Genomic DNA, 20,499 nt, shown 5'->3' with positions numbered 1-20,499 from the left:
TTACTATCCTAAGTTTTAAAAATGTATATCAAGGGCTTCCCTGGTGGCGCAGTGGTTGGGAGTCCGCCTGCCGATGCAGGGGACGTGGGTTCGTGCCCCGGTCCGGGAAGATCCCACGTGCCGCGGAGGGGCTGGGCCCGTGAGCCATGGCCGCTGGGCCTGTGCGTCCAGAGCCTGTGCTCTGCAACGGGAGAGGCCACAACAGTGAGAGGCCTGCGTACAGCAAAAAAAAAAAAAAAAAAAAAGTGTATCGAAACAATTGGACCTAGAGCACAAGTATAGAGAAGATGGATGGGAGGTTCCAGAAATAGATGGAAAAACAAAACAAGACAAAACACAAAGCCTCACTCCTGATGAGGGTCCAGTAGCTGGAACAGATAGTGTAGTTTCCTAGTTAGCTCATAGTTTATGATTGTTCTCAATAAAGTGAAGGGTAAGAAATGAAAAAGCCAGCACAAGATGAAACAAGTTTCGTGGAGTATTTCCATCTGAAAATCTCTTTGAGGAGCAGCTCCTCGTGTCAGCCCGGCCCAGGAGATTCCAGCTAGGTGCACCATTGGTGGAGATGTCTGTTCTTGAACCATGAACCGAGAACCAGAAGAAAGTTTGGGTCCATTTCCTGTTTTTCTCTAGTCCTTCTTAATTTTGTTTTATTTTGTTGTCTTTTCCAAGTAAATAGAAATAGTGTGAGGCTAGATTACCTTTTTTACAGAACCCTGGTCTTTATCTTTGATTCCTAAGAAATGTTATGGCAAAACTGTTTATTACACAAAAACATTTAGGAAACTTATGTTCAGTTTTTGAAGTTCAAGCTCAACCCAGGGGGCAAGCTTTAAGAGGGTAGCAGTAACACCTCTACTTCACAGAACTTTAGCAAATGATCATTCTCTGGTTTTCTCCCCATGGCTTCTTCTCGGCAAACTTTTAGACAGAAAGTTTGATAGGCTCAATGTTTTTTTCTTTTTTTCTCTTCTTGCTTTAGTCAATTGTAGGTTCTAAATTTAAAGCCCAAGTTGCATTTTTACTTTTTGAGCTTTGAATTCATTTTAGCTTTGGAAGTATTATATATTTAGCTACTGCCAGTTTACTCCTTGGTAGGACTGGTAGCTAAGTCAACTTTCCTCTTAACATTCTATGAGTTTTCTCTTATAGAACACAGATTCATCTAGATAGAATTAAACACTTTGCCATCACTTAAATAAAGGGGAAATCTCTTGCTAAATTTCTTTGGAAAGAAGGAAAGACAAAGAAAAAGCACATTTGAGAAATAATCTGAAACTATAATATTAATGAAAAACACCCTAACATTTTCTAAAGCTGCACCATGTATGAGGCACATACCAGGTGCTTACTTCTACCTGATCATTCAAAAGTATAAAGTTACTCATAAACTCTAAAGTTACGGAAGAGCGTAAAACCTTAAAACGCTGCGGATTTCCTAAGTGCTCTAGAAATCTGTGAATAATTCATCGCGTTAAGAGAATATTAAAGTGAGGGTTTTTGTGGTATTCTCATCTGTCTACTGTTTATATAGCTGTATGTTTCTGTTCAGTCTTACGGTTGACCGAACACTGCTGCTTGTCCATTCCTTTCCTTTCCTTCCATTTTCCTGTTAGCCTTTTTCTCTGTCTGCCAAGTCCTTTACATTTTGCTAAAATTCTGGTCATTAATATTTGTGATGTCTAGAGAAACAGCCCACCGTTTGCTCTTAAACTTCAACTCTATTATTTCTTTCACCATTTCATTGATTTTTTTCCCTTCAACAATTGAGTCGTAAAAGAAGACATGGTTGGAAGATAAAGAGAGGACAGTAAAGAGATGCAGGAGGATGTCATCTGAATGCCAGATTATTATATAATGATGGGAAGAATGGGTGGGATGGGTAGCTATCATGTATTTATCATTTAGTTTAGACTTAGGAACATTTGTTGATTTAATGTTTATGCAGACTTTAAGAGACAGTATAGTGCAGTGGTTTTCAAACCTCATTTTGGAGCCTCATTGCTTAATTATAAATTCTGGCTTTTTATTTTTATTTATTTATTTTTTTTGCGGTACGCGGGCCTCTCACTGTTGTGGCCTCTCCCGTTGCGGAGCATAGGCTCCGGATGCACAGGCTCAGCGGCCATGGGTCACGGGCCCAGCCGCTCCGCGGCATGTGGGATCTTCCCGGACCGGGGCACGAACCCATGTCCCCTGCATTGGCAGGCGGACTCTCATCCACTGAGCCACCAGGGAAGCCCAAATTCTGGCTTTTTATATTTGCTGGATATATGACCTTAAGCAAGTCACTTAACTGCTTTATGTCTTATCACTAAAATCAGGGTGATAATAACAGCTACAATATAGAGTTTTTGTAAATATTAAATGAGTTAATATACCACACTTAGAGGAATACTTGGATCATAGTAATCATTCAATGAAAGTTCAGCTTGTTATGATGCTCCCCATTCTCATATGGAGAAATTGAGGCTCACAGAAGTTCAATTTAGTTGCTTAAGCAATTGACCACGGCAAACAAGAGGTAGAGTCAGTATTTGAACTCAGGTCTGTTTGACTTCAAAGCTACCAGTTAAACGTCTCCACTGTCAATGACAATGTCAAATACTCTAAACCCCATGGTTGAACGACTGTGAGTCAGCAGTGTCCCCAACCTAAAAGCTAAAATTCTAATCCTGGCAAGAGTTTTAAGAACCAGCTACGTACACTCAGAAGAGGATCAAAAATAGGGATTCAGCCTGAACTAGAAAAGAAACCATTCTCTCAGCTAAGGCTGCCTAAGGGCTGCTTTCTTTGTTTTATTTTGGTTTTTGTCTGTTTTGAAAGTTAGGAGAAATTGGGAGTTTACATTTAAATCTCATTAAATATCATTTATAGTCTGTTAAAGTTGTGTTTAGCTATAGGTAGTTCTTATCCCTTAGTATGGGTTAAACAATTCTTACATTATCTTTTATTGATGTTTCACATAAAGTTCTAATTACCCCTTCAGGTCGTATAATATTTTAGACTGAATGGAACCTCCTGAACTACTGCAATCATGATTTTGGCAGCCAGACTGGGCCAACTACTGCCCCAGAAAGGCTTATTCCAATGTGCGTGTGACACTCATTTCACTGGAAAAGTCAATGTCCTAAATTGACCACTTTATAACATTCACGTACAAACCCAAACTCTCCATATTTCCCCCTAAACCACTCCTGCAGTTTCCCCCATAACAATACTAAAGAGCAACTTTGTTCTTGCAGTTGCTCAAGGCAAAAACCTTGGTGCCATCCTTGCTTCTTGATTTTCTCTCCCAGCCACATCCGGTCCGTCAGCCAATCCTACTGGCTTTACTGTCCAAATACATTCGGAACGTGACCACTTCTCACCACCCCTGGTGGTTCAAGTCCAGATTACTTCAAGAGCTCCCTCGCCGGTCTCTGCCTTTGCGTACTCAGTCCCTCCTTCAGTTCCTCCTTTGCCCAAGAACTCCAAGGGCTTCCTTCTCACTCAGGGTGAAGTCAGGGCCTCGTGATGACCCAGGGGCGCTACATCATCTGCCATTGAATACTTTTCTGACCTCGTTTCCTGCTACACTCCCTTCCTGCAGTCCATCCAGCCAACCTGACCTCTCCTCTGTCTTGGAACAAGCCAGCAGGCTCTTGTCCCAGGGGTTCTCCTCCTTCTCTTCCTTCCGCCTAGAATATTCTTCCCCTAGAGAGTCAGATGTCTACAGGTCTTTACTCAAAAGTCACTCTCTCAACGAGGCCCTCCTGGGCCTCACTATCTAAAATTTCAACCCAGGGAATTCCCTGGCAGTCCAGTGTTTAGGACTCTATGCTCTCATTGCCGAGGGCCTGGGTTCAAACCCTAGTCAGGGAACTAAGATCCCGCAAGCCATGTGGCGCAGCCCCAAAATAAAAATTAAACAATTAAAAATTTTAAAAAATAAAATTTCAACTCAATGTCCCCACTCTCAGTGCTTGTTATTGTCCCCTCCCTGCGACACTTTTTCTTCTTAGACTTAGTCTCTGTCACTACCTAACATAACATTTTTTACTTACTCATCTTATTTATTGTCTGTCTCCCTGCCAGCTTATAAATTCCATGAAGACAGGGATTTTTTTTTTCCTTTCATTCACTGCTGTTTCCCTAATGCTGGTCACATAATAGGCACTCAATGCCCTTTTGTTAAATGTTGCTGAATTTCCTTCAGGCACAGTTGAAATTATAAGCTTTTGACATAAGAGGATAGCGAAACTGTTTTCTATTTATAAACTTGTGAGTTATTCAGCCAGTCCTAGTTAATAGTTCTGAAATCAATTTTAATTATTTGACAACACGATACACCAAGCTGAGGTATTTATATTTTCTGTTTATCCCACTTTCTGGAACATTTGATAGCAGCTTTCTACCACAAAAACATTTTTAGATTAAAATGACTTTGCCCCCTATGGTTATCTGTGGGCACTGGTAACAAATTGTTTGCTAGCGCTAAGTGAGCCAGTGCTGATTGGCCATTGGGGACTCTAACAAACTTTAAATTTCAGCAGAATGCCCAGACACCGTTAATTCTGCAGAAGAACCCAGGTGTTCTGAAGGCCAAAGGCCCCCAGGTAATTTGGCTCTCTTGATGTTCTCCATAACAACTTTATAACATAGTTCCCATTTGTAGGATGCGTGCTGTCCAGGTAGGGAGCTGGCTTTTGAAAATGAATGCATATTGAAAGTGTTCTCTACTGAGCACACCTGTGTACTATGTAGTGCTTTGTTTTAGAAAGAGAAAGTGTGTTACCAGCTCTAGAAATGATCGACTGAACTTGGTGGTTTGGTAGAAGCTTTCCCTCTGATTTGACTACCAAAATTATCAAGCGCCACAGTAGCTCAAAGACTTCAATTTTACTCCACACCTTTGCTTATAGGACAGAATAAGGATAATATGATCAGACTTATACTTTCAAACCTCATCTGTACTGATATTTCTAGTGATCAGCATTGTCATTTGATACTTGACTTGTACTGTCCTAACCTCTAAAATGCTTGGAAGCTAAATTATAGCTAGGATTAAGGTCCTTAAAACTGTATTAATTTAGAAGAGAATAGCCCAGGATTTTAGAATACATTTAAAAGTTATATTTGTTTCTCCAAATAAAAGCTATTACCTTGAACTGGTTAAAGACTGCAACAGTATTTAGATTATTTTTCCTGTTAAAAGTATTTTTCTCTCAAGTAATATCAAAGAGTGGTGTAAATTTTTACTTCTCATATTGGTTGCTATATGTCTGTGTGGTAGTTAGTAAAATATTTAATATCAAAACCAACAGATCAGTCATCCAAAATTATGTTGACTTTCTTTTTCAATCTAATGGCTACTTGACTTAAGTGAACTCACTAGATCCTCTTAGCATATAAACAGGTATCTTTATCCATAAGAAAATGTTAGTGTTTTAAACATCGTTTTGTGGATCCCAGTAAAATACTATGATTTGCTTTACACCAACTACATGTAGATTTTTCTGTAATAAGATAAAAGAGTAGAAACTTATTCAAGGTGCTGTAGAGTCTGGCGTTAGAGCTACATTGGCTGGATGCTAATCCCAGTTCTGCCCCTGAACACCTGGGAATTCTGGGACAAGTTACTTGACTTTGTGTCTATTTCCTAATCTGTAAAACAGGACTAGTAATGCCACCTAACTCCACAGGGTTACTGTGAAGCTCAATTAATTGAATATATGTCAAATTTTTAGAACAGTGCTTGGCTCATTTTAGTTTTCAATAATGTTAGCTATTAATATAACAATTACATAAATTGTTTTGGTCTCCAGCCCACAGGTGGCTTCCACCTCATACACCTTGCTAATGAGTACGAGGATATATATTCAGGCACAGGGCTGGTGGTGAACAAGATTTCATTCCTCACAGTAAAGCCTGCCACCCTGGCAGATTCATTTAGAGTCTGTTATGAGTTGCTATACTAACTTAATGTTATTCTTTTTTTTTTAACTGTTTATTTTTTTAATGACAAAAGCTAACCTTTATTGAGCACTTACTATGTGCCCGGCTCTGTGTAAAGAACTAAGAATTTTTTCATCAGATACAAGTATAAGTATTATTCAGATCTTACAAATGAGGTAACCAAAGTTTAGAGAGTTTAAATGACTTGCCCAGGGTCCCTTGGTTATTAAATAACAGAGCCAAGAACTCAAACCCAGACCTAACTTTAAAACCTATTTCTTAACAATTTTGCTTTACTTCCTCTCTAAGAGATAGAATTCTGGGTTGACCACTGCTACCATCACACAGGTCCCTGAGGAAGTAGAATATATTTATAAAGGACTGAAAGAAAAGAATGGTCATTTAAAAACCCTTTTTTCTCTCTCTCGTTCAAATTACATCATTTCTATTGATCTACCTTAAAGTTTATTGACTCTTTGCTTAATGTTATTCTGAATTATATAAATAATTCAATTAAATGGTCTCTCTCTAAAGATAAAAGGGAAAAGTTTGGGCTGACAATAGAGCAAATAAATATGTCTATGAACTCCATTTCTATCCAACTTCATTGTTTTCATAATATTGGACAATTTTCATTTTCACATTGGAATAATTAGACATATGAAAGCTCAGATTAAAGTTTCTACACTTGGATATAAATTATATGTAGTTTTTTTTAAACGAGGAAATGGACTGCTAAGGGGAAGGAGGTTTGTATAGACTTTTCTGTTTTATTTATTATTATGGCTGCAGTTCATAACTGGCAATGCTTTAGGGTAAAATATTATTGTCTTTTTACAGAGATTCTCAAAGATGCGAATCATCTGTTTGGGACTGCTCCTTTTCAGTCTGACCCTGGCAGCACCAGTAAGCATTTACAGATTCAGTTATGCATCATATAATCTCTTGCTCTCTTCTTCTATTTTTCTTTTAAGCGATGTCTTTTGAAATTAGTAGCACTTACCTTGTTCAGTTACAATAAAGTACCACACAAAGAGGACCCATCCAACCCTTGACACAAATGTCTGTCACCCAGACATTGAAGCCCTCAACGAACATGTGAGAAGAATTACAAGATGGCTACATGTTGCCTTTGGAGAAATGCCAGTGAAAATATTTTTGAGAAAACCAATAGCCAGCCACAGTGTTTCAATCAGCTAATGCTAGTGAGTAAATATATCCAAATTATAACCTGTCAAAAGAATTTCTCAATATTTTACCAAAAACGGAGAGAATTTGACTTGAATGCTCCATGACTAAGCAACCAGACTTTATAGCTACACGATAACATGAAGGGACCAGACCTCTCCTGTAGTTCTTGCAACACTGCAACACTGGGAGATCCTGCTGGTGATTTTGTCTTCATCAGCGAGGTTAAAGATGGGAAGAAGTCCCCCTCAGCTTAACCCAGATCAAGCTCCAATTTCCTTTTGTGTCTTCTCTTGCCTCTGATTCACCCAGATGAGTGCTCAGGATGTGACGATGTCATCTTGTGAAAATGCTGAGTGCTACAGATATTTTCTGCAAAGGAGACACAGTGCTAATTAGATAGTGTCTGGAAAACATCCTAACTTCTCGGAGTAACCTTTTCAGTTGGAAAAGCGTGGAAGCGAGTGGTCATTCTGTTGTCGGAAGAACTTACACATAGGTCCTGAGCGAGTGGGCAAACTGGGAAATGCACTGACGGGCACGAGCTGTGCCAACCGGCTGGGAGAGCCGGAGCTGAGGAAGGCGTGTCCCCTTTCAGCACACATGCTCTAGCAGTCCTCTAGGGGACGTACTGCTTAAAATAGACATCTGCCAGGCCCGATGCACACGACTGACTTTGCTCAATCGGGGCCACAGAGGCACGGGCTTAGGCATAAGGAGGATGGCGTGGGCCCCGCTGACCCAGCTCATCCCACCAGCCGAGGACGAGCCTGTTTTGAGCATCACGTTCCGAAGAACAGCTGCAGTGGCATCTCCGACCATCTTCCAAGAAATGTGCTGTGTCAACACCAACCCAGTGACCACCGGCCAAGAGAGGATGTCTGGCTTCCCTGGTGGCGCAGTGGTTGAGAGTCCGCCTGCCGATGCAGGGGACACGGGTTCGTGCCCCGGTCCGGGAAGATCCCGCATGCCGCGGAGCGGCTGGGCCCGTGAGCCATGGCCGCTGAGCCTGCGCGTCCGCAGTCTGTGCTCCGCAAAGGGAGAGGCCGCAACAGTGAGAGGCCCGCGTACCGCAAAAAAAAAAAAAGAGAGGATGCCAGTCTTCTTCGACCGAGGGAAACAATGCCATCTCCATTTCCGGGCCACGTTCAAGGGCAGGAGAGCTGCCAAGTGGGTGTGAAGGGTGGCGGGCGGGGAAGGAGGGGGGCAGATTTCAAATGAAAGAGGTTCGGCAAGGACACAGAGACAAATTTGGAATGACGAAGGACTAACTGTAATGTTTTCTTTCAGATATGGATTCTATCTGAGTAATTATCTAAAGTACTTAATGACAGATTGGTGGTATCAGAAATTAGTATGTACTAAGCCACTTACATATGTTCTGGAATCATAATCAAAATTCAAACTCTAGGGGAGGAAAAGGTTTTCCTCAACCCTCTTTGGGTCCCTGGCTGGGTTTGAAAATTCAACTGAGAAAGACAGATTAATAGGAGAAGAGCACACAACTTTTATTAAAGTTTTACATGTACATGAAAGCCCTTCACAAGAGAATGAGGACCAAAGAAGTGACCAGAGCAGGAAGCTTTTATACCTTTTAGACAAAGAAACAAGAAACAATACATTTGTGAAGAACTGGCAAGATAAAGGGGCTAGGGGAAGTCCAAGTAGGACTACGGAGTACTTCTCTTCCCTAACTAGGAAGATTAGGATTAGTTTAACAAGATTTGTTTGCAGATTCTTCTGTGCCATCTCTGGACTGATAAGAGTTTGTCTCTAGTAAAAGGAGAATTTATTTCCTGCCTTTAGGCAGAAAAGGGGAAGGTTTTTCCACATGTTCTACTTCTTAATTGCCTTCAGCTCAAAATAATTTTTATGTCAAAAAGACATATTTAAGGGTGGCATTCTTGTTTCCTTAAAAAACAAAACTTTCAGTGCAAGAATATAAAAGATGATTGTTGGGCCATGCAATTCAATTAACATTCATTGATATGCAATTAGACTATAAAGACTTTGTTATGTTACCTTGTTGTAAGTTCATGATTTATTATCGTGAACTGTATTAAACATACCATCAAGTATGTTTTTAATACATGTGGTGTGTGTGTTCTGTAAGAAAATACCGAATACCCCAAACTGTCATTTCTCACTTTTGCTTAATATCTACCCATCTCGTTTTTTATATTTTCTCTTTCCTATACCCCCATTTCCAGAACTATTTTAACTGTTTTGATATTTCTGAGGAGTTATGCAATGCTCTAAATTTATATGCACAAGATCACACAAGAACCGACATCAGCAGAGGGTAATAAAGGGTAGAATTATAAAATATGCAGTTAGGGGAGAAAAATTATTGTGGAATTGAGAACAAGTAATTTTCTAGGGCTTCCCTGGTGGCGCAGTGGTTGAGAGTCCGCCTGCCGATGCAGGGGATGCGGGTTCGTGCCCCGGTCCGGGAAGATCCCACGTGCCACGGAGCGGCTGGGCCCGTGAGCCATGGCCGCTGAGCCTGCGCGTCCGGAGCCTGTGCTCCGCGGCGCGAGAGGCCACAGCAGTGAGAGGCCCGCGTACCGTTAAAAAAAAAGAAGTAATTTTCTTGGTTTTGATGTTAGGTAAAATTCTGGATTTTTAATAGTGGAAGTAATGGAAAGTTTAATGGTTTATAGTGTCATTCTGTATCTCACATTCTATAATACACAACCTTTCAAAATGTCATTTTCCCTTTTCCTGAAAGAAAAACTGCCCAGGTAACTGGCAACAATGCAGCGCCATCATCAGGTGGTTTCTTTCCCCTTAGGTGCAGGGCTATGGTTTCACTCTTGCTGGACCATCTTACCTTAAATGGAAGAGCAATGACTGAACTTATACAATCAACGCACATGCAATCCACATCACTCAACTCTGATTTTGGTTCACTGATACTAAACACTCCCAGTGTGCCAGGGAAAGCTTTTTCAGTGGATACCAATGACATTCAAGCTTTTTCACCTGGAGTGCCACCCCTCCCAACTCAGCTGTTCTCCCACACTTGAACGTGGTTCCGCAGTGGAGCCGGCACTATCTCCCCCTGGGGGAGGAAGGTCGGCATCCTCCTTCAATACAGAAACAAATGTGATGTGTGTGCCCATCGTCTTTGAGTCAGAATGGTTTTCCACATTGAATAATACGCCCCAGTGAGAGAATAAGCAAGGAAACATTCACTGTTTGAAGAAATGAAAGAAAGAAGTGTTTAGTGAAGTTTTATTTCTTGTTTCCTTTCAGACATTGCAACCACAGGCTGAGAAAATGAAGCAAGACTCTGTGGAAGAACAGAGGGTAAACAGAATTATTCTTCTCAAATACACCCCTTCCAACTCTGTAAAGAGAAAAGTCAATAAGAGGAAATTTTTAACTGTCAAAATATTCTTGTGTACCTAGAATGGAAATGGAAAAATTATACAGCATAATTTTGGCACTTTAATTCACACAATGTGTGATAGAAAAGAGAAAAGCCTTCTGAATGGGAATTCTTTCTCTTCAATGATTTCTTCCTTCAGAGGGATGAATAAAAGTTCTGGGATATTGTTATTAGCAAACAATATTTTCCCACACATGTACGTGAGAACAGAGAGATAAATGAGGGAGAAAACAAAGGGAAGTGAGTTAAGAAGTCTTCAAGGGGAAATTCCATGTACATGGAGTTAGTTTTCCAGATGCAACCAGAAAGTTAAATAAGTACCTTCAGCTTTTCGTGTCACCAAATTGCAACTTACTTCTGCCTACCATGGTTTCTTCTTGCAGTCTCAGAAAATTCTGTTCTAAAAACTAACAATCTTCCGCTCTCTATCTCAGCTGAAAACTGCAAAGGCAAAAACCACAAGCTTAGGAGCCTGAATGTTCATGCTGGGAGTTTTGCCAATTTGCCATCAGCATGAATACTGTAAAATCTGCCTTTCACCTTGTCCCTCTGCCTCCTCCTACCTGAAAATATGTCCAAGTGCTCCATTTCCATTGAAATTTGGTAATAAGATTGATACACCCTGGGGGAGAGAACTGTTTGACAGTCGTCCTCAGGGAAAACAGACTTAGAGATAGAAAAGAAAGGAACAAGCTGCTCTCTTCAGGAGCTCGCTGACACACGCCGTCCTGCGGTTATCAGATGTACCACCACTTGTTAGATGCAGAAATAGACTTGACCCAAGTTAAAAATACCTTGTACTATCAAAAAGAGAGCCAGAAAACTTCTTCGTAAGAGATAAACCCACCTTAATATAATGCTGTGTTTTGTAGATAATGTACAAGGGCCACCATGAGAAACATGGGTATTATCTTTTTAAGTATGTTTATACCTCGTCTGGGAGGAAGAATCAAACTGATGTGAAGGTAAGCAGAATCCTAGTGATTTTATCATGATCCAAACTCTGGACAAACATTAGGCGAAACTGTAGGGAAGAAAAAGTTGACTTTTGCCTTCTCTGGGGTTTCTGTCTACGGCTGGTGCCTTTATATTCTTCCCACGGTCCCAGGCTCCTGGAGCATCTCTGCTATGGAACTCTGTGTCCCAGTGTCTTCCTGACACAGATGGGCTACCGCATGCCCTGGCCCAAACCCTGCCCTGCTTCAGGACCTGCCACAGCAGATGTGGTGCTGGTGGATACTGGACACCCATTGAGTTTTTCATGTTATTGCTTCTGAATAAAGTTTGATCCTTTGTAAGGAGGTTTTCTGGACATATTCTACCATATGCTCTAATGGGGCAGGGGGGAATGGATTAGAAAGAAATCATTTTGGCCTAAAAAGCGGCACATTTTAGTGTCCCTTAAATTCATTCCACAGATGATGCCATCTGTGTCAGGATGCTTGGAAGAGAAAGAATAAGGGCATTGTCACTGGAATAAAACAATAATTCTTTTCACTCAGTCCTTTCTTGCAGACTCACTGGCCACAGAGCTAGAAACAGTTTAAAATGCCATCAGCAAAAGGACTATTTACTTTCTTCAAATCTGGCCTCATTCCCCATGAAAGTAGTAGCTTCCCTTCAGAATGTTATTCTGTTCTGCTCAATATTCTTTATACGCATCTCGAAGACTTAGCACCTCTAAAGCTAGCTGCCTTTTAAACTTATTGGTTGTAACAAATCCATGCTGAGAGCTTCCTATTGTGCAAGATATTATGAGAGATAAAATGATTGAGAAAATTTAACTCTTTCTCTACAGGATTTTAGAGTTAGAAAAGAAACAAAAGGTGCTTACAAAAATTATTGTAACCCGAGACAGAATGTGCAAAGTGCTATGTGAGTGGTACCCGAAAAATCATGCTTCAGGGCTTGGAGTAGAAAAGATTAGTTCCTAGTGTGGTGTTCAGGGAAAGCTACGTAATGGAAATAAGCGAACTGGACCTTGGAGGATGCGTAGGGTTTGAGCAAATATTTGTGTGGGAGAGACTGTTCTCCATGAAAAGAATAATATGAGGTAAGGCACGGAGACAGAAAAGCAGATCAGCCAACTGACTGTACGACCACCATACAGGAAACAGTGCCACAGGAAGTCATTTAACATAAGCAGTGCAAAAATGATCGACCATCGCACATCACAATTTAAAAGTTGTTTCATGTTTTATTTATAAAAACTCTTCAGTCTTTAAAGAAAGGTACACCATTAGTGTACACGTTACTGTTTTAAAAGCAGTAAAAACACCAAATATAAAACAAAACTTCCCACTTCAGAACAGGGAGGGGAAAAAATTAAGAAGGGATTATTATAATGCACCTGTTTAACTCGAAAGTGTATATTAGCAGTGAGCAAATGAACTTACTTGCAAAGGAAAATACAAATGTCTGTGTAAAAATTTCCCAGATGGAATGCCTTAAAATAGGTCAAATGTTTAAAATACTTTTTATTCAGAAATAATTCACTCTAACGTTTTTTTCTATTATACTTTTCCTCATGAGAAAACCTTATCTATTTTCAGAATATACCTGCCAATATAAAAGATTAGTGAATAATGATAACTCCCCCCAAATAAGTCATTTCAAATTATATCTTAAAAATACTACACTTTGGGGCTTCCCTGGTGGCGCAGTGGTTGAGAGTCCGCCTGCCGATGCAGGGGACACAGGTTCGTGCCCCGGTCCGGGAGGATCCCACATGCCGCGGAGCGGCTGGGCCCGTGAGCCATGGCCGCTGAGCCTGCGCGTCTGGAGCCTGTGCTCCGCAACGGGAGAGGCCACAACAGTGAGAGGCCCACGTACCGCAAAAAAAAAAAAATACTACACTTTGGAACTTTTGTATACTGCATGTGAGGCAGCTTTGTAAGAATAGAGGGTACTTCTGTAAACCATTTTTATCTTGAGGTTCAAGTGTGAGCTGAGTCAACAATTCCCCACAGCTTCCAACATTAATAAGATTTATGTATAAAAGCAGGCAGTCTTCCAAGTAGAACAGTACTCCTATTTGAGGATGGATCTGAACATAGTGACCTAATAAGAGCCTCTGCACATGTCAACCTGGAGAAGAGAAAGCACCCAGTGAATATGGAGAAAACCTGGACTTTCCTGGAAGGGTTTTATGTGAAAGAGGAAATAACCTTAAGGACTGCTGCATCAGGAAAAAAAGGGATACAGTTACTAGCTGCAGGTTTAAAAAAACTTGAAAAAATTAGAATATCCATAAATGAAAAGATCTGACATGAAAAGTAACAAGCAATTAGCTCATAAAATGTTCAAGGATGTTCAAGCTGACCATAGGTCATAGAAACTGGAAAGGACGTGGGCTGGGAGGCTGTGACACCCAATTCAGTCTCTAACTGGATGTTGCTTTTTGAGCTTAGGTTCTATATCCCATCGACGTCAACACGTCTAATATTAAAGTTATCTTTTTCTCTTGTCTTCACTTTTTCATGTCAACGTTCTAGGTATTAACCCTTCTTCTATTTGGGCACCAGTAGACGATTTTTCTTTGTGACATTTTTCTTTGGCATAGTCCTAATCCAAGCGACTACATCTCATTCCTGGACACTGCAGCATCCTCCTGACTGTCCTTTCTTACCACAATTCCTCCTAAACCTCTGATTTTTATTTTGTTAATCTCTTGATCATGCACTTTCACTAGCTCTTCATCCCTTGCAAAATAAAACCAAATTCTTATGCCTGGAGTCCCAGGTTCTACAAAGCTCTGACCCTCTGTCTGTGCAGACCCTGATTGAATACAAGGTCTCTGTCACAGCACCTCACGCCCACCCTCCATACCCCTGCAGGACTGCTGCCTCTGCCATTCAATAAATCATCAGGTATTGCTTAGAACATGTAGCGCCCAGCCCAACTTCTTACATGTCCCAGTTCCTCAAGAAATATCTCTTATTTCGATCTCATGTTACCCGCCAGTTCAGAGGTCTATGTAGCGGTGTTGTAAATTTCAGCTCACCCTACAAGTCTGCGGTGGAGAGAAAGTATGGTATTTATTCTGTCTATAATTGTTCTGTTGCTCAAGAGCTCCTACCTGTGGGCTAATGAAAGGGTAGGGAGTGTGCAGAAATTAATTTAAATTCAACCTGTTTAAACTTAAGGTTATCTACTCATGGAAATAGTTCTTTAAGGAAGCCCTTCAGTCCCTTTTGGATAAAAATGCTCAGATGCTCCTTCTTCCCCTAAGACGGCGTGCAAGCACGTGAGGGAGTTGGGGGTGCCCTACACCGTCCAGCCTATACCATATACCATATGCACACACACGGCTCAAGCCACAGTGGAGAGGAAGACGTGGGATCCTCGGACATGGACGGGACAATGTTGCTCGACCCCTTGCGTACTGCTTGCCCTGCTGGTGTCCTAAGATGAGGCCACTGGCTATAGTAGCTTAGGACCAAACAGTACAGCCTTGGGGCACCGCTGATTCAGGCTCTCCTGGCTCTCACAGACAATGTAGACCCCTCTTTGTTCGCGTATGACTCACATTTGTTCCTAGTATATATGCTCCATCGACTTTGCTCCTTCTAGAGCCACTTCACTCCCTCTGGAAAGTTCCTAACCATTCTCAGATGCTTCCATATCTAGCCTGCACCACAGAGAAACAGTGAGTGGTGTGGGCAAAATCAATCTCAGCCCCTCTTTCTTCTTGACCACATTGTTCAAGCTTCTTGCACCTTGGCTGTACCTCGAGTTGGTAAGGTGCAGCCTACGAAGCAGCATTTTACAGACCTTCCCCCCCCAAAAAAAAGGACAAACTGAGATACAGGCATAAACACTCTACCCTTCTTCTCCACTTTCTCTTTTTCATCCCATTATTGTCTCAGGGACTTTTCTCATCCGGACCTCATTACTTAAACTTAGGATCCAGAAGAGTGGTTCTCCAAAGGTGGTCGCAGACCAGCAGCACCAGCATTAGCTGGGAACTTGTCATACATGCAGATTCCAGAGCCCCACCCCAAGCCCACTGAATCAGAAACTCTGGCCGTTGGGTCCAACAGTCTTCATTTTAGTAAGCCTTCCGAATAGTTAGGAGAAATGCTAAATTTGAGAACTACTGACCCAGACTATCAAATCTGGTTTATTAATGACAAAAGAGGGAAAAAAATAAAATTAATGAATCCTTTTTCAGACAAAAGCTAGGGTGGCCAACACCTGCTGCAAAATATTTTCTTTGGATGTCAGAACCTAGATTCTTCTATTTGTATATTTTCTGTTGAGAAAAAAGAGAAGAGGAAAAGATTTATACCTTTGAAGACCAGGGTGAAAGCAAAGAGAGAGAATGGGAGTGGGGGGAGGGAGAGAGAGAGAGAGAGAACGAGAGCAAGAAAAATCATGTTTGAAAGACGAACTTCATTTCACTTGCAATGTGTCACTAGTCACAAGATGAGGACCACACTGTCCTCTTTAAAGTCAGGTCCTCCTTTAAAATCAGGCCCTAATCTATATTTCCAAACTTATTTCTCTTATTTGGATTCTCTTCTTTATTATTCTCTTTAGGAGTTCTCTACTCCAGCCTTATAATGTTATTCATATTATCTTTCAAATGTTTCCTGTTTCCAAACATGTGAATATGCCATTTACTCTTAAGATGTTCTCACCATTTTCCTTACATGTATTTGAATCTTACCCACTCTTCAAGCCTTTCTCATCCTTCTTTTTCCGTGAAACCTGTTTTGGCCGTTCCAGAATTATCTCTACCAACAAATCTCTATTGAGTTAAAAGACTCTTTTTATTAAGTATCTGGCGGGGTTTTAAAATTTATTATTATTGCCTAAGAATTATTAAATTTTAAAAGTTTAACATAAAATAACCACTTTATGTTGAAAATTACACTTTAGCAGGAAGAAAAGAACAAAGACAATATTGCTCTTCCCCATTCTGGCCAGAGAAGACATCAAGAGCCAGTGCCTCAAGAAAACATTGTCCAAGAAAAAGAGAAAGACGTGTCCCTCCCTGGAACCAATGAAAATAACAAAAGCACTAAATCTCAAAATCTTCTGGAAGATAGACAGACAATGAATAAAGACTACAGGATTAGTAACAAAGAAAATGCCCACAATGACCTGAAGACGTCCATTTATCCTGAATCGACTGGGAGTCGTGGGACTGAGGATGGAGACAACGCTCTTAGCAAACTACATGACCAAGAAGAATACGGCAAAGCTCTCATCAGAAATAACATGCACCACATAATGGAGCCAGGGGCTGTGACTGAACTCTTGAGGGAAGAAAACAAAGAGAACAAAGCCCGGAATGTTTTAAGCAAAGTTCCAGCAGGTGCCAATTATGCTAAAGCCCCCTCAAAAATTAAGAAGAATCATCAAAGAGATTCCCAAGCCCAGAATATTCCAGTAAAAAGCAAAAGTACCCATCGTATCCAACACAACATGGACTGTCTAAAACAGCTCCCCAAAGCCAAACAGGTCTCCAGTGATTTTGAAGGCAGTGGTTATCCAGATCTCCAAGGGCAGGAAGACAGTAGCTCTCCTTTCAGTGGAGATGGTCCACCTTTTAAGGACATTTCTGGTAAAGGAGATGCTATTCGTCCTGACCGAGAAGGTACAGATATTCAAACAGAGTTTTCCAGCCCAAGTGAAGCTGAGACCATTAATCCTGATGTGAGAGGACCAGGTTATAATGAGATCCCAGAGAAAGAAGGGAATGGTGGAAATACCATTGGAACCAGGGATGGAACAGCCCAAAAGGCAAATGCTGCTGATGTAAGCCTGGTGGAGGGCAACAACAACATCATAGGTAGCACCGATTTTAAGAAACTCTCTGGAGAAGAAGGAAGCAGAGTGGATGGCGGCAGCCAAAATGCTCGTCAAGGGGAAATAGAGTTTCATTACCCTCACGCACCCACAGAAGACAAAAGAAAAGATGGCGGTAGTGATGGAGCTGAAAGTACTAATGAAATTCCGAAAAATGGCAAAGGTAGTAGTAGAAAAGGTACAGAACATTCTAAAAGGAATCAAGTGACCTCAAATGAAAAACAAAGATTTCCAAGTAAGGGCAAAGGTCAGGGCCAGCTCATTCCTTCTCGTGGTCTTGATAATGAAATTAAAAATGAAATAGGTTCCCATAATGGCCCCAATAATGAAGGGACCGTAATAACACACAGCAGGAAAAATTATTCTGTGCCCCACAGACAAAATAATTCTATGCAGAACAAGGGTGTGTCACAAAGCAAAGGTTCCTGGGGTTACAGAAAGCCCCATTCCAATAGGAGGTTTCGCCCCCCTAAAAAGCATGACAGTAGTGAATCGTCAGACAGTGGCAGCTCCAGTGACAGCGATGGTGACTAGAAATTCCCAGCAGGATAAAGATTTGATACTTGGTCAACTGTGACTTAACAGTATGAAGGGGAGCCACCTGACAGTAGACCAGACGGACAGAGCCAGGAATTGAATAAGCCAAGAGACCTGGCCTCCCAGGGAGAACTGTTGCTATTTTGACGGTCACAGTATGAAATCCTATTCAAAGTTATGATGCTTTACGAAATCCTATTCAAAGTTATGATGCTTTTTTAAGGAAAAAGAAAAAGAATTCATTAAGGAGTCATGGAATAGGTAACATTTGAACAGATATCATTTAAAAATAGGTTGTGTCACAAAACCCTTCCTTTGTTGTTTGCTCTGTCGACATGAAAAACAATCTCTCATATGATAATCTGTAATTAAATGATCTATAAGGAAGTCTGCTGTCTGTGGTGCTTCATTTCAGACACAACAAGATTAGTTCTGCCTCTGGCAAAGGCAGTGCTATGAAATTAATCCACTGGGTAAAGCTTGAGAGCCTCCCTACATCCCACTCTGCTCCAGCCAGTAGTTCCTTTTGCTTCTGCTCTAATAAAGATATCCTGCGTCATGTCCTTCTATGCTCTTTCCTCTGTTGCACGTTTATAACTTCTAGTAAAGCAAGTCTTTATTTCCTGAAGCAACTCTCCAGGTTATCACTTTTCTCAGTTCTACCTCCTTCTAGACAAAGAGGTGAATGGGGTGGAGGGAGGGCAACAGGGAGAATTTGAGAAGGAGAAGCACAAGTGCAAAACCAGGACAAAAACTTGCTTTGGCAGATATTACTCATCGGCTGATTCCAAATCATCTCAGCCCTATTTCTTTTTTCTGGCTTTTAGCGTAGATGCTTTTCCAGCTAATAGCCTTGTGATACCATTCTGGAAATTAACCCTAAGTCTCCTGGTCAGAGAGAGGAGTGGAGTTCTGGAAGGCTTTTTGTCTTCTTGGTAAGAGAGTGTATACAGTTAATACCACCTGTCCTTTTTTTCTTACCCTATTCTTCTTTGCTTAACATCAACATGATGCCTGGAGGTGCAGCAGCCATTCTGTGACCATGAAGGAAGGGCGTGAGATAATAGGGAAAAAAATATATATATGTGTGTGTGTGTGTGTATACACACACACACACACACACACACACACACACACACACACACACACACGTACCTGTTCCCAGTTCCTGGCACAGAACTCCTAAAACCCTTGTAATTTCTTAAGTGATAAGAGCACTAGGACCATCTTTTGTTCTAATATTTGGTCGTTGACCCCAGTTCCTGACACAGAGTTCCTAAATCCCTTTGGATCTCCTGGGTGTTAGCAGTGTCTTTTGTTCTAATGAGGTGCCTCTGAGTGGGCACCAGAAAGACCCAGCCACGATTAGAAGCTTGAAATTTTCAACCCTACCCCCTATTCTGCAGAGAGGGGAGAGGGGCTGGAAATGAAGTTTATAGTTGATTATGCCTATGCCATGAAACCTCCATAAAAATCCCCAAAATGTGGAGTTCAGAGAGGGTCCAGGTTGTGTGAACACATCATAGGAGAACAGCTCACCCGGGGGGGCATGAAAGCTCGGCATCCCTTCCCACAGAACTTGCCTTACACGTCTCTTCCATCTGGGTGTTCATCTGTATCTTTTATCATATCACTTTACAATAAACTGGTAAACAGTAATAAACTGTTTTCCTCACTTCTGTGAGCCACTCTAGCAAATTAATGGAACCCAAGGAGGGCGTATTGGGAACTTCCAATCAACAGGCAATAGGTTGGAAGCACAAGTGACAACGTGGACTTGCCATTGGCATCTGAAGTGGGGGACAGAGGCAGTCTTGTAGGACTGAGCCCCTAATCTGTGGGATCGGACACTATCTCTGGGTAGATAGTGTCAGAACTGAGTTAAATTTGGGGACACCCAGCTAGGGTCACAGACATACTTGGTGTGGGGAAAAAGACCCCACACGTCTGGTGTCAGAAGTGTGAATGTGATAGCAGTGTGAGAGTAAACGAGATAGGAGGAGTGTAGGTTTTCTAACACAAAAGGACAGAAGAATCACAGAGATGTCTCTCAACCAGCCCCATCAGCTTCCTTCCTTCAACCGTTCTCGATTTGTTAAGCAACTGCTCTTTTGGTGGTTATCGATAGCTGAGTTGAATTCCTAATGAATACACCTCTCCATTTTTGACATTCTTCTCAAGGAGAAGGGCTAAGAGAAGAAGAAAGAGAGAGAGATAGGGAATACAGTAATCAAGGTGCATATTATTTCTCTTGTCTCTTTGAGACGAAAGTTCCCAAATAGAAATCATGACTGACACTTTCTGTACAGCACCTTAATTATCGAGTTGAATAATCTATATAACACAAATGAATACAAGTCAGTGTCAATACCACATTATGGTGCTTTCAAAAAATCTAAACTCCCACATTGGGTAGATAGAAGGTACACTTTTTTTTTTTTTTTTTACTAAATAAAAGCTGTAGTATAAGCTACGGAATAAATCAGTTACACTCAAATAACAATGGCTAACATGTGCCATGCTCTGTTAAATCCTCTAATCTGCACAGCCACCCTATTACACAAGTAGTATTATTATCCCCATTTACAGATGAGAAAACTGAGGCATAGAACTGTTAGAAAATGATC

General features: G+C 41.2%; 1 protein-coding gene and 1 long non-coding RNA gene across 5 annotated transcripts in view; one reads left to right on the top strand and one right to left on the bottom strand.

Moving 5' to 3' along the window:
- The window catches only part of LOC132597372 (uncharacterized), a 272,819-nt gene that overhangs the window by 145,432 nt on the left and 106,888 nt on the right, over positions 1-20,499 (bottom strand). For both annotated transcript variants that reach the window (XR_009564136.1, XR_009564135.1), the window contains exon 3: positions 7,281-7,497. This is a non-coding gene — a long non-coding RNA (uncharacterized lncRNA). The remainder of the gene's footprint in view (positions 1-7,280; positions 7,498-20,499) is intronic.
- On the top strand, positions 6,790-17,869 carry MEPE (matrix extracellular phosphoglycoprotein). Of its 3 annotated transcripts, none has more exons than XM_030865785.2 (4): positions 6,790-6,843; positions 10,384-10,437; positions 11,392-11,484; positions 16,406-17,869. In XM_030865785.2, exons 1-4 carry the CDS (start codon positions 6,790-6,792, stop codon positions 17,867-17,869), a joined length of 1,665 nt encoding a protein of 554 aa, XP_030721645.2. The 3 variants fall into 3 exon arrangements, with proteins under 3 accessions (XP_030721645.2, XP_030721646.2, XP_030721647.2); XM_030865786.2 differs by having other exon boundaries at positions 16,403-17,869; XM_030865787.2 differs by lacking the exon at positions 11,392-11,484 and having other exon boundaries at positions 16,403-17,869.

The sequence above is a fragment of the Globicephala melas genome, chromosome 5 (genome assembly GCF_963455315.2).
Source record: "Globicephala melas chromosome 5, mGloMel1.2, whole genome shotgun sequence".
NCBI lineage: Eukaryota > Metazoa > Chordata > Mammalia > Artiodactyla > Delphinidae > Globicephala > Globicephala melas.
This window is presented reverse-complemented; position numbering and strand designations above follow the sequence as displayed.

Coding starts and splice junctions, on each gene's coding strand:
- MEPE (XM_030865786.2), top strand. CDS start 6,790: ATGCGAATCATCTGTTTGGGACTGCTCCTTTTCAGTCTGACCCTGGCA. Junction 6,844..10,383: donor GTCTGACCCTGGCAGCACCA/GTAAGCATTTAC, acceptor GTTTCCTTTCAG/ACATTGCAACCACAGGCTGA. Junction 10,438..11,391: donor ACTCTGTGGAAGAACAGAGG/GTAAACAGAATT, acceptor TGTGTTTTGTAG/ATAATGTACAAGGGCCACCA.